This window comes from Rhinopithecus bieti, unplaced genomic scaffold (assembly GCF_001698545.2).
Source record: "Rhinopithecus bieti isolate Rb0 unplaced genomic scaffold, ASM169854v2 scaffold_30862, whole genome shotgun sequence".
Classification (NCBI taxonomy): domain Eukaryota; kingdom Metazoa; phylum Chordata; class Mammalia; order Primates; family Cercopithecidae; genus Rhinopithecus; species Rhinopithecus bieti.
Window position 1 is genome coordinate 898240 of NW_016813281.1, and position 14647 is coordinate 912886.

Below are 14647 nucleotides of genomic sequence, written 5' to 3' on the forward strand. Positions count from 1 at the left end.
TGGCCTCAGGTGATCCTCCCACCTCAGCCTCCTGAGTAGCTGGGACTGCAGGTGTATGCCACCACACCCAGCAAAGTTTTCTTTTCTTTTTTTTTTTTTTTTTTTTTTTTTTGTAGACATGGAGTTTCCCCACGTTGCCCAAGCTAAATTTTCTAAAATAATTTCTAAAATAAGACTCAGATAAAAAAAATCTTACCTAAGATCACCCTGCTTCTAAGTGGTAGAGATTAACCCTAGATCGATCTACAACTTGAGTCTGAGGTCTTTCCACTACTTCTTTCCTCTATGTCCACATCCTGCCATGTAGGGTAATTTTATTAATTCATGATTTGGTTGAACAAATATTTGAGTGTTTACCGGGCACTGTTCTGGATACTGGGAATGCAGCAGTGAAAAAAACTGGCAAATACTTCATGCTGTTCACATTCTAGCAGGAATCAGATATAAACATGCAGTGCATCATGTAATGAGACATGGAGATACAAAAAGAGGGATGAGGATGTGCTTAGAGTTTTTAAAATATATGTGCTTTCCTGCCCCTTATGATCTGCAAGAGGTTATCAGAATTGACAATGAGGACTTTACTAATAAAAGTGACGTTTGAGCCAAGACCTGAGGAAGGGGAGAAAGTCAGTCATCCAGTTATCCAGAAGAAAGGAGGAACATAAAACTTCCAAGGTAAGATGATGCTTGGCATGTCCTAGGAGCAGCAAGGCCAGTGTGGTGGGAGCAGAAGGATTAAGTGCCAGCAGTAGGAAATTAGATCAGAGAAACAGGTCGTGGGGCAACGATGGGGAGAGGGGTAAGGAAATCAGATGCAGGGCGATGTAGACCAAATTAAGTATTTTGACATAAAAATCCCACTAGGTGGGAAGCCATTTGGTGGGTTTAGAGCCAAGTGGTGCTGTGTTGAGAAGACAAAATGGAGGCGAGAGCTAAGCAGGAAGGCCAGTTAAGGCTACTGTGGTACCTAGGTGAGAAATGAGGGTGGTGAAGAAGCAAGTTGTTCAATTTCTAAAATGTTTGGAATGCAATCAACATGAATTGATGCTAGACTGGATGCAGAGTATGACAGCAACTGAGAAAGTATTGAGATCAGGCATCTCCCATTGGAAACTGAAAAGCAAGAAAAAGGAGGTGCCCTGGGAACAAGTTAACACTTTCAAGGAATGAGTCCAACTTGTCAAATGCTGCCTACAGGAGGATCAAAACCTACTAGATATATGGAATTACTGGTGACCCTGGGAAAATTTTGGTGTGGGGAACCTGAGGAATGAAGCCCTATTGAGGCTTGAGAATGGGGAAAATTGGACAACTTTCAATTTTGCAGTATATAAAGGAAACAAATTGGGGGCAGTAAAGATGTGCAATCTTATTTTGAAGTCACCATGAAGTGAATGAAAATTAGTCACTACATGCTGATACTAAAGACCTTGGCCATTGTGCAAGGTACATCCCAATTGGTCCAAATACAGCCGTTTCACAGTATGGTAGGTTATAAAGTGCACTGTTAGGTGTCTTTAGAACAAGGTAGAAGCAGTATTATACATTCTCTACAGGTTATTTTGAGTAGCTCTTGACACATGTGGGGTGGGAAGATTAAAGCATGATTCTGTAAGCAATAACAAACCACTACACACTGGGTTTAGTTCTTTTTTTATTGAGACGGAGTTTCGCTCTTGTTGCTTAGCTGGAGTGCAATGGTGCCATCTTGACTCACCGCAACCTCTACCTCCCAGGTTCAAGTGATTCTCCTGCCTCAGCCTCCCGAGTCACTGGGATTGCAGGCATGCACCACCACGCCCGGCTAATTTTGTATTTTTCTGGAAGAGTACAGGGTTTCTCCATGTTGGCCAGCCTGGTCTCGAACTCCAACCTCAGGTCATCCACCCGCCTTGGCCTCCTAAAGTGATAGGATTACAGGCGCAAGCCACCGCACCCGGCCCAAGTTTAGTTCTAACACTTCCTTTAGTCTGATACCCTGGCTGAATTGGGGAAATTCCAGCAATACAAGGAATTGAATAGCTGATCCACCTAACCACTTGCTCCTTTTGCTAGGTTAAAAATTAGTTTCCTCCCCTTGGTGGGGAAAGTTGGGCAGAGAAACAACTTACAGCTCTTTCAAAATCTCAAGTAGGTTCATACAAATCTCTGCTTAGCCTTAATTTTGCTGTACTCAAAGTACTCACCAAAAGCTTGACTTGTTAAATACTTCAGGGAAGATGAGTGCCATAACGCAAGGTTTAGCTTCCCTGGCCCAAGTAAGACACAAACACATTGATTGGCTCTGCCCACCACCCGTAGGAGCATGTGCAGGCAGCCTCTTCTGACTTCAAGGTTCTGATGGGTTCAGCAGTGTGACAGTCTGCCTTGAGGGTCTCCCCCATCACCAACAGGTTGTTCTTCGGTGTTGACATCAACCAGAACTCCAGTAGCACACTTCAAGAGCCCCCATCCATGCCAATGTTAGAAGTAACCCTAGGATTGTCAGAATGTTCCAGGGCTGGAGGGAAATCCTTTATATGTGCTTTTGGAAAACATGCAGAGGTTTAAGTTGAATCAAAAGTCAATTTTATTGGGACGATGGAATTTTTCCAGAGGAAGCAGGGATCTTCCTGGACATTCAGGGGCAGCTACTTGAGATGATGCTTGCAGGATAGCTAAGCTTATCCAGACATCATCGTGTATTTCCGTCTGACAAAAGATAAATGTCACCAAATTGTAGTTGCTATGTGTAGCCATGTTCCTCCACATTCATGAGACTTGTAACCTTTGATTATAAAAATCATTTATATTGGTTAGTTTTAGTAACTCAAAGGAAAAATAACCACCTTAATTAAATCTTGGATCTCATCATGAAGAGTCTAAAAATTCCTTCTGGAACTCAGGCTTGTACAGCAGAAAAACAAACATTTGAAAGTCCTTAAGTCAAACTAAGGTGGGTCTCCTATACCTCAACAACAAAGCTGACTATTCTCCCAGACTGTCGATGCCATTTACAGCCACACATCACTACATCAAGTATCACAATGTTTATTGATAGATACAAGTATATAAAATCAAAGGGCATGAACATGACTTGATAAATTAAAGTAGACTTATTCAATACTATAATAAGAGGGACCAATTCAAATTCTCACATTTGTTTCACACCCACAAAACCACCTTCAAGGGCATTAACGTCTCTCAAACTGAATCAGTTTTGTGCAAGTAAACCATGTTTCTTTTAAAAAAGACTTGTGCACTTGCCCAGGCTTCAAGGATATTAAAAATCTAAGCACATAAAGCCCATTACTAGAGGTAGAAATACAGGCAATATACTATTACGGCAACAAACCCATCAATTACAGTTAAGAATTTTTCTGTAACCAACCAAATGGATAATCAAATATGGCAACAACTCAGTATTACTGAGGCAAGTGGCATTTCTACAGTAATTCAGTGTTGGCTATTCAAGTTTTCTAACTTAAAACAGCGCCCTATGATAAATGGGCCCCCCCAGCAAAGAAGGTCCTTGCAATAGACTGCCTCTGCTTGAGAACTTATGATGGTAATTATTGCATGCTGCTAATATACTATCTAAACATTAAAGATACTCCTAAATATTTGATGGTAGATATGATTAAGACATTACACTACAAAAAAACCTTTGCAAGAAGAAAATCCTAACTGACGTGCTTCTGCTTTAAATAATTGTGAAAACATTACAGGTGTACAGCGGAATGAATTTTCGCAGTGGTTAGGTCAAATGCAGTTTAACATCATAGCAACAGTATGTTTTGCACAATTTAAGGCTTTGGCTGGTTCTTTAGTCAGCTTCTTCCTCTGATTCTTCTTCTTCAGCAGTTTCTAGCCAGGTTAGCCACTGATTCACCTATAAATTAAGATTTGTAACTTAAAATAGTTCACAATATAAATGGAAATCCATCCAAAAAGTTTTAGGTGGTACTACAGTTTTAGAATATGAAACAAGGACATCCTTACAACAATTTGTGTATTAAGTTATACAAACAGTGGTTTATTATCCAGATTTGGGACAACAGAGCTAGATATAAGGATGAGCCTCATGAATCTAGTTTATAATCAGTAGTAAAAAGGTAGTAAGATGCGCTGTAGGACCAATGTTTCTCAAAGCCTGGGCCCCCTGGAAAACTAGTAGCATGAACATCACCTGGATTTTGTACACAGACCTACTAAACCAGAATCTCTGGGATTAGGCCTGGAACCTACTTTTAAACTGCTCTTCAGGTGATTAATGCATTCACTGTGATTTGAGAATGTCCTGATGTTCCTCCCCTAGGTCTACAACTTCATTCAATAAGACACAATTAAATTGTGAGAAATCAAAAGCATCTTTTCTTTTTTAAAAAATAAATATATATTTAAACTGTTTTCTTTTTTTGAGACACAGTCTTACTCTGTTGCCCAGGCCAGAGTGCAGTGTTGTAATCTCAGCTCACTGCAACCTCTGCCTCCTGGGCTCAAGACATTCTCCCGAGTAGCTGGGACCAGGACCACAGGAACATGTCACCATGTCTGGCTAATTTCTTGTATTTTTTAAAGACAGGGTTTCACTCTGCTGCCCAGGCTGGTCTAGAACTCCTGAGTTCAAGTGATCCTCCCACCTCAGCCTCTTAGAAGTGCCAGGATTACAGGCATGAGCCACGTGCCCAGCTACAATTTCCTCTTTGCTGACGTGTTTTAAAAAGCTTAAATCGAAACTTGTACAGTCACTCCCATCTATATAAGTAGCTATACTCCTTGAAAAATTTGTTAGCTACCTCTAACATCTTATACACCACTAGAACTGATTCATTGTGTAGCTTTACTTAATCACAGCTTTAAACAGTGCAGAATGAAATGTATGGGTGAAGACAAACTACTAACTAGGACTATCTTGCCTGTATTTCAGTTGAAAAAGGCTCTAAACTTGAAGTTAATACCAAGCAAAATGAAATAAGCAGACCAAATTTTTAACAAAAGACTTACCTGGAACAAAGCCTTGCCTTTTCCCGGAAACTCTTGGGTTATATCTTCTTTCCAAGCCAAGAAAGCTTCTTCTTCAATAATTTCCATATCATAGAAGTGCACAAAAAAGCGAAGTAACATGCCTTTAAAAAAAAAATTAAAAAGTAGTAAGCCCATTATTTAGTGTGCTGTTTAAGACTTGCCCCACACCATTCCTCCGATACAAGTCCCCTCACCTTTTGGGAAATTGCTGTTATAGCAGTGCACCTGAAGAGCATACAGGGCGCTGACTTGTAGATCAACGTGATCATGAAGAAATTTCTGCATTACTGGCTTGAAAGAAAGAAGTAGTTGTTTTTCCTGCTCTAACTGTTCTTTGGAAGGAGCAGAGGATGAATCTGTTTCATCGCTGGGGGGGTTTACTTCACTAGAAATGTACTGTAAGAAGCTGGACAGAAAGAGGTCTTGTTAGAACCCAACAGTGAGTTTTCTTGCTTAGTCTCCTGCCTTGTAGACATTCTTTTCTAGTACATGAAACATTACTACATGTAGAAAACCATTCGTCTTACCTAGTCATTAAGATGTTCACAAATCCTTTATCTACATGAAGTTTGGGAGAGATGTTATCTTTAATCCATTTATATATGGTTTGAGGGGATGGATCCAACTTTATTTGCTTCAACAGTTCCTTCTCCAGTTTGAGGAGTGGGAATAAGAAACTCAGTCCCTTTCCTTCCAAAATCTCCAACATGCGGTCCTTATTCTGATCAATTTCTGAAGAGACAAAGCCACTTGCATCATCTAAAAGTTCATTTTACCAAGTTGTCCTGTCCAGAGAACAGAACTTCACAAATGATGTCCCCAAGTATACAAGATCCATGTAGAATAGAGACCCAACCCAGCAAATGAAAAAACTCAATATACGGATCAAATGAAAGTAGTTTAATCGTAAATCTTTTTATTGGTAAGATCTGCAGTAATGTTTATCATTATCTGAGCAGGACAATCAGACCGTCTGACCTACATAAATCCATTCGAGGTACTAAAAACCTCTAAATGTAATATTAAAAAAACAAAACAAACAAGTCAGCATTCTCTTACCTGGGAGCATTTTCTGCATATTGACCTTGCTTTGTTGAAAAAGTTCTGTTAACCATTCTCGATCTTGTAATTTAGCTAATTGCTGAAGACAAAGTAGGAAGAGAGGAAAATGGGTGCCACTTTCTAGTGGTTGAGCTAGTTCTGAAATGCTCACCAGCTCTGAAATGATGGCACGAGCTGCAAACTGTGCTAAATATGATTTCACCAAGGGGATGTCAACCTCCAGTTTGGGACACTGGTCCAATACATTCAGGAAAGCCTTAGAAGAAATATACAACAGTTTATCAGTTCTCAAATTTGAGTGGTAAGAGTTCTTACCACACAATCAGTAAAGTGTCCTACCTGCATGAAGTTGTCACTTGTGGCTATCCCTTCCTGTTTGAGTAAACTGATCAAAGAACTTGCTTTTTCTTTATCTTCATCGCTTCTATCTAGTGACAGGATGATTACTTTGCTTAACATCTCAGGAAGAAAGTGTTTAGGAGCCCTCATTTCTCTTACACCATTGACAGCCTCATTTGCATTTCCACTATTTAGATATTCAGTCACAACAGTTTCCTGTGAAGAACACAAGTATCTTTAATGTTTTCTCTATCTCAAATATAGGCTGATTACACTAAAATGGGATATTTGAAACTTACAGTTAGTTTAAGTAGTTCTTCCTTTGATGGTGGTGGCTTTTTGCTGGTCTTGGCAGGCTTTTCCTGGATAAGTGGTGGATTAGTTTTGAGACCAAGCTGAGGTGTCTAAAAAACAAGCAATGACAAGACATTTTTTAAAAGAAGGAATATAGAGTTAGGGGGAAGAACATACTAAATTCAGAAAAAAAAAGTCTTCAGTCATCTTTAGAAAATAATGGAACAACAGAAAATGCTATCACACTATGGTCTGTACCTGTCCCAGAGGTGGTGTTTGAGTGCGTGGTGGTTGTGCACTAGGAGGAATCATAGTTATCTGGGGCTGAAGCTTTGGCACTTGATTTTTATTCATTAGGAAAGACTGAGCAGGCCTCAGGCTTATCTGGAATTGAAAACAAATCAAAATATAACTAAATTAACAACATGCAGTTGGTGAACATATTAAATACAACATCTAAAATCCGATACAAACATGACAGAATCTAGGGAAACATTAAGCTTTTTAAAAAATTAAAGAAGGCACTCCACATTAACAGGTTTAATTTTTGACAAAAAAATTAAAGATCTGATGATGCATACAGTAGTAAGATAATTTATGAGAATTCTCTTAGAATTAGCATGACTAAAACATTCAAATAAAAAACTGCAAATTTAACCAGTTTAGAAAATTCTTTATCCTTAAATCACCCTACTTACAAAGAAAGAAACCACAATATCTTGACAACCATTTTCCTTGCCCTAACTAATAGACTTTAGCAGACTTGCCCTCATATCTCATAATCTTCACTCACAGGACGCTGGACATTCAAAGAAAGAAAATAAGTACAGAAAAGAGAGAAAATGTAAAGAACTCCAGCATTAAGTCCTCTTAATAACGCGTCTTTTTATAATCATCGGGCAATAAATTTCTGAATTGATAAACTATGGTATATAAGTAACATAGGCAAATGTACCTCATCTGCATTAAGCTGTCCTTTCTTAGAAAACCGAGGTGGCATATCCTTCGACTGTCCTTGCAGCTGGGATAAGAGTCCCTGACTCTGGTTATGGTAGAGCTGGCTTAGCCCCTATTTCAGAAAAGGAGAAAGAAAGTCTAGATAAAAAGGGGTCCACAAATTATGGTAATCAAGTACCAAAAGGGATGAGCCAAGCCAAAAAGAAAGTTTAATTGAATCTGCTCAGAGAAAGTAAAAGATGAAACAGGTAAGAATAAAAATCTAACCTGTCAAATAAAGTGATGCCATTTTACTAATACTTTACTAATCTTAAGGATAAACATTTTAGTTTGAAATAAATGTTGCAGATATGGTTTAGAAAACATGCACACTCCTAGAATAGTTTCATGTTTTAACAGCAAATGAAATCACATATATTGCAGAATTTAAACTTATTGCCTAAACACTCAAATACTACTTACCTGGCTTTTCATAAACTTGCCTCCCATTTCTCCAAACTGCGACTGTGTGGGAGGCATGATGTGTCCCCCATGGCCATTGAACAGTTGATTTGAACGATGACGTCCCATGGTGGGTGAAAATCTATCCTGGATAACTCCTGGACCAGTACCAATTCCGCTACCTTAAAATACATATATGGACAACTCTCAAAACTCTACTGACAAAGTTAAACTGATTTTTCAGCTTAATGAAACCATTGTTTTTTTCAAAATTACCTGGCATTTGTCCAAACATATCGGCAAGTCCTCCAAGTGGGTCCCTATCTATTTTCATCCTGGGTGGCATGAACGGTCCCTCCAGGAAGAAGTCACTTCTCATCCCTTGAGCCATAGGAGCAGGAATAAACACCCCTAGATCCTTTAGAAATGAAGTGAATAAGCACTTTTTGTCTCTGGACCCTATTTCACTTAAAACTAAAATTTTCGCAACTGGGGGGGGAAACCTAGAATATTAAACCGTAATTTATGCTATTTCTGTAAATAGCTTCTTCCAAAAATGGCAGACAAGGCTGGGCATGGTGGCTCACACCTGTAATCCCAGCACTTTGGGAGGCCCAAGCCTTGGTTTGCATGAGGTGAGGAGTTCAAGACAAGCCTGGCCAACATTGGCAGAACCATCTCTACTAAAAATACAAAAAATTAGTGGGTTGTGGTGGCACACGCCTATAGTCCCAGCTACTGGGGAGGCTGAGGCAGGAGAATCGCTTGAACCTGGGAGGCAGAGGTTGCAGTGAATCGAGAATGTGCCACTGCACTCCAGCCTGGGTGACAGTGCGAAATTCCATCTCAAAAAATAAAAATGGAAGGCAAGACACTAAAAACATTAAGCTCCGCCACTAAGATGAGACAGACCCCTCAAGTGTTCGGGGTGGGTGGGGAGGAATACCATACTACTCTACAAACACAAAGTCTATGTGACAAAACAAAACCCAATCTTACTTTTACTGCATCTTGACGGATTTGATTGATCGTCTTTGGTCCATTGTCAAGAAAAGCCTTGCGAGGAACCCAATGGTGTTCTCGCAACTCTACGGTATCCTTTAATTGAAAAATATATTTCAATATTCCTAAACCAAAAACTCAGCTTACCAACACATTTAAAGAAACCAGTTTTACCTGCAGCAGGAAACGAATCCTCGCTGGCAATTCCTTACTTAACATCAAGGAGCACATTCGGGCAAAGTACTGATCCATTAAGGACTGATAAGAGAAGAATACATTCATTCGAAGAGCTGAAGCAAATGTGTTCAATTTACAGCTTTTAAGACTTCTAAATTACAACCCAGTTAATGGCTAAATATGGCAATCCCCTATGATGTCACAAAAATAAATAGCTTGATTTAAAGACAAACTACTTGTACTGCTTCCATCAGCTACACACATACCTTGGCTCGTTCATGGTCTAATCTAGGTCCCACTGTCCTCATTATCTGACAGAGGCACTCCAAATCCTCTCCCATATCTTTGAGTTGGACTCTCTTCTTCTTTTCCAAAAGCTACAAAAATAAAATGCCATGGTGACAAAATTTTACAGTTACTCTGGTTTAGGCATAGTACTTTCCCTTTACGTTTGCACCGACTCATTCACAGTTCCTACAGAACCTAGTATAGTGCTTTCTACCAATCTGATCAGTTCTAACCCTACACTTTGTCAAACACCACATATTTCAAATTATTCTTCTGTTTGGTAAATTTTGTTGCCCATTTGTATTTAACTAGTCAACCTCCCTCTCAGATGAATAATTGACTCATTTTCCCTAAATAATGATTGACTACATTCACCTAAGCCTAACTTCCCCGTCACACTTACTGTTTTGATGCACTTATGAAGGATAGATTCATGAATAAGATCAAGCTTGCCAAGCTCTCCAATGAATTTGATGTTTCCCAACATCTTGATCTTAGCAATGGCTCTCTGTTCCTCCTCCTCGGGGAGGAGGGGATTTTCACGCTTATCATAGACTGAAAAAAATAACAATGAAGTAAGACAACATTCAGAATTAAGCTGAAAATATACACTACTACTTAGTATCAACTCTAAGTCTTACCATCAACATTTCTAGTTCGGTTTTCAAATTCATCTTGTAATTTGGAAATTAGGAGGCGTCTGAATGTCTGGAAAAAAAGACATCTGTCATGCCTTAAGGAAATTGTTCAAGTCAACTTTAAAACAAGCAAACAAAAACTACCACTTACGGTGCTTTGCTTCTGTCCTGGTTGACCCTCTGCTGCTGGGCCATCAAAGTTTGGTGCATCTTCTGCCAATCGCAGACATAGCTGAGCATACAGTGAGCTATACTTTGGCTCTTCTAGGGCTTTGTCCACAATCTACAGAACATGTCATTGCTTAAACTAAATACGAATACTACTTCCAAGAACCCTTCCTTTAGGAAAAATACAACCAACTAAATGTTAGCTATTACACTGTACCAAAAATGTCCAGTTATACAGTTCTCATCTAGTCACATCCATCTCCAGGGAGTCAGAAAATGGCATGGATATCAAAACTTTCAAGTCTACATAAACTGTCATACCATGCATTTCCCAAGACCAAAATATGGTGTTTTCCACAAAAGAGCTTGCTAAGCACCACCATTTATCTCTTCAAGCATAGCATGAACTTAACATTTACCTCTTCAATCTAATGCTACTGAAGTCAGTGGTTCTTTCTAACCACTATCAGTATTCAAAAATCACACCTCAGGGTTTTAAGTAGTAATCCAAGTGTAAAAAAACACAACTTGAGTTTAACAGTTAAGCCAATATTTAAAACTTACCAGCAGTATGACCCCTTTAAGGATGAGTTTAGACTCTACACCCACATTGAGGAGCTCAAGGCATAGCTTGTCAAACTTTTCAGGAGTAAGCTTATTTAGTATGCTGGAGAAAAAGGAATTACATTTTAAGTGTTAGCTAGTACACAGAATTTGAATTGAAAACTGCTTTTAAATTATACTGATTTTCTTCCACTTGCTCCCTTTAATAATCAAGACATGTTTTCTTACTCATCTAAACCCAAAGGAATGCTGAAATAAACATGTTATTTTAATTACAATGATTTGAATTAGATAGGGGGGTTCCCAGCTGTTTGACAAGAATCCTTTCTCACTTTCTCAAGGTTAGAGTGCAAAGATCTCATTATCAAGGCTAGACCATGAACTAAAACCATTATATTTCCTGCTTCACTGGCTTAAATAACATAGCACTTCCCTTAGCCAAGGCAAATGCTAGCACAACAGGATTATGGATTGCAATCCGATGGCTGAAAGCAACCGTTAAGACCAAAAATACGACGTTCAAGATACATTTTTCTTTTTTTTGAGACCGTTTTGCTCCGTCACCCAGGCTGGAGTGCAGTGGTGTGATCTTGGCTCACTGAAACCTCCATGTATAGGGTATTCAAGTGATTCTCCTGCCTCAGCCTCTTTAGTAGCCGGAACAACAGGCGCCTGCCACTACACTCGGCTAATTTTTGTATTTTTAGTAGAGATGGGGTTTCAACATGTTGGCCAGGCTGGTCTTGAACTCCTGACCTCAAGTGATCTGCCCACCTTGGCCTCCCAAAGTGTTGGGATTACAGGCGTGAGCCACAGTGCCTGGCTAGTTCAAGGTACCCTTGCCTTCTTAGTAGTACAGCATACACACCAAACACAGCTAATCCATACTATTTCCCATCTCTTAGTAAAACAGACCTTCCAACTTACCCTCTTACTTTCCTGAAGATTGCATCATGTCGTTCTTTTTCGTTTGCGGAGTTGTTTGCTGCGGAGTTGTCATCTCGTCTAGTGCTTCGTGCAGGAATCCATTTCTGAGCGTTTTGCCCTGGGGTTTTCCCCAGGAACTCGCTAATAAAAATCAGCAATAACACTTATTTTCACACAACAAATGTTAAACATCATAAATTCTCTCAAATAGAAAAAGTAATTTAGGCTTTCTCGACTTCCCCTCCCAAAAAGCCAACTCTGGAGATCAGTGGTTCTGTAACAGTAGCGTGCATCAGAATCACCTGAAGGGCTTGTTAAGACAGATTGCTGGGCCCACCCAATTTCTGCTTTCACTGGTTTGGGGTGGGGCCTAAGAATTTGCATGTCTAGTAAATATTCCCAGTATCAACGCTATGGATCCAGGAACCACATTTTGAAAATTAGCATTTTTTTTTTAAAGAGATAGGGTCTTGCTGTGTTGCCCAGGCTGATCTCAAACTCCTGGGCTCAAGCGATCCTCCCACCTTTGCCTCCCAAAGTTGTTCGGCTGCCAATTAACACTTTCTAATGTTTTACTGACCATGTTGCATGCGTACCATTTTACTAATACCAATTAGTAGGAATAGTAGCTACTGATTTCAGAAAAAAACATTAGTAAAAATAACCCAAAGAATAAGAAAAAAAGTAAGTTTGAGAATCTTAACTCATTTAGATAATTTGGCTAAGGAATAATCAAGAGCTGATATTCTATATTTAGGATACCCAACAGAAACCATGCCCCTTAAGATAAGGAGTCTTGATGGCTACTGCCTTAATTACACCGTCACATGGGAAAGACTTTTAACTTAATTTGTTAAATAAAGCTCCGTTTTTTTTATATGTTTACCACACCTGTTGCCAGCAGTCTTGGGATAGTGCTGAGGTGCACCCCTACTTCCTCCTCCGCCCGAAGAAGCACTATTTAAAAGAAAAAAACTTTTTTGTTTACTGTATCCCAACTATGTCTCACTCAAAAAGAATAAACCATCTATTTTGTGTTCTGCTTTTCTTGTAGAGATGGGGGTCTCGCTATTTTGCCCAGACTGTAGCCAGGTCTGTATTTTAGTGTTCGTATGTTATGCTACAAATGAACACTAAACTGGGACCGAAAGGAAAGGCAAATACTTCATTTTATTCTTCAGATGGCAGTTCTTAGAAGGCTGTCAATGAAAACTTAAGAACTTTTCAAATGAAAATTGCAACCCATTAAGTCGGAATTATTTGCTATGGTATCTAAGTTTTGGGACTGGCCTTTTCAAAAGGATTCCCCAAAATCAATCTAGACATACCTGAAACGAGAAGCACCCCCTTCTGCAATCGCACTCTCCACTTTGGCGGCTTGACAACGAAGAATCTTCAAAAGAATAATATTAATAGATGGGGTGGGGAGGGGAGGGGATGGGAGAAATGAAATACCTGGAACGAGAAAGAGCACCAAAATTAGACACTGCTAACTAACATACAGATCTATAAGCCTTCATTCAATTATAACGTATTTCAGATCCTGGCACTGTCACTGCATTGCAGATCTGTAAGACTAACCTAGTATGTACTCAAAACACAAATAGACAATTACATTTTGTTTAGCCACCTGGAAATTCCCCAGTGTTCAAGGATGCAAAGGGACTTCGTAGAACACAAGAGTATTTCAAACGGCTCAGAACGAATCTTTTGAAAAAGCCACATTCTACTGTCTTTAAAACTGAGCACTATATCAATAGAAAAATCTAACTATAGAAACGAGCAACATCACGTGGAAAATGTCTGCCCTAGGAATTTTTAATGCCTCGACGAAGAGGCCAGCGACTGCATGAGGTCTCTCCACAAGCTCTTCAGCAGTTTTCCCCTGTCCACCCTTTCGCCTCCTCCCCGTGGAAAGCTCGTGGAAAGACGCGCGGGAGTGGGCCGGGTGTACGGGGTTAGCACTCGCAAGCGGAAGACCTGGGCTACAACATGGCAGCAGGAACCTCCGCCCCGTTTTTCCCTTCCTGGGAACAAAAGAGCGGAGCATTCCTCCCACCCAGGCGCAAGTTAGCGAAGTGCTTCCGACAACCTCCCCGCGAGGCCGCGGGTCGCTCGGCTGGGAGGAGCAGCTGAGGCCGCCCCCGCCGGCCCGGCGCCCAGCTCTTTGTTCTCCAGGCAGGAAGGCGGCCTCCTGGCCACCCGCCGCCTCCAAACGGGCCCCCTCCTGCCCCATAAATCCCCCCGGGACAACCGCCCCGCCACGGCCTCCTCCGCTGACAAAAGGAGCAGAAATCATCTCTCTCTTCCTCCCCTCAAAGGGCAGCCCCACCGACTCCAGGCCCTACACACCTCCCCGCCGGGAGGCCGGGCTCTGGGACGCCTGCGGTTCCCTGGTCCCGCGCCAACGGCCGGGCCCTCCCTGCCGACCCGCGTGCCTCCCGCCTCGGCGCTCGCGGTCCGAGCCGCGCTCCCTCGCCGGCCGAGCACACCCGTGCCTCGGTCCGCCACAGCCTCGGCCCTGCAGGGGTCAGCTATCCGGCCATGACCGCACGGCGGTCTGGCCAACACTGACGTTTTCCTTTTACTCCGTCACCAACGGGAAGGGATAACAAAGGCCAAGACTTTCCAGGTGCCTGAAACGCAGAGGAAATGCTAAAAAAGGGTCGCCCCACCCGGCTCCGCCTGCGGCCGCCATTTTGTACCACTCGAGAAGAAGCGGCCAGGGACGGCGGCCATTTTAGAGCGCTCCACTCGGCGGCGGCGGCGGCGGCTCCACT

At 41.1% G+C, this 14647-nt stretch overlaps 1 protein-coding gene across 1 annotated transcript; it reads right to left on the reverse strand.

Moving 5' to 3' along the window:
* Positions 1-3763: 3763 nt before the first annotated feature.
* On the reverse strand, positions 3764-14397 carry EIF4G2 (eukaryotic translation initiation factor 4 gamma 2; the record flags this gene model as incomplete). Its single annotated transcript, XM_017847921.1, has 21 exons — positions 3764-3874; positions 4990-5111; positions 5205-5416; positions 5538-5742; positions 6070-6328; positions 6412-6627; positions 6711-6815; positions 6964-7089; positions 8125-8285; positions 8380-8521; positions 9103-9201; positions 9280-9363; positions 9549-9659; positions 9974-10125; positions 10212-10278; positions 10360-10491; positions 10941-11043; positions 11868-12008; positions 12759-12824; positions 13196-13322; positions 14220-14397. Coding segments are annotated over 21 exons (2874 nt in total), but the record flags the coding sequence as incomplete, so codon positions are not given.
* Positions 14398-14647: the final 250 nt, after the last annotated feature.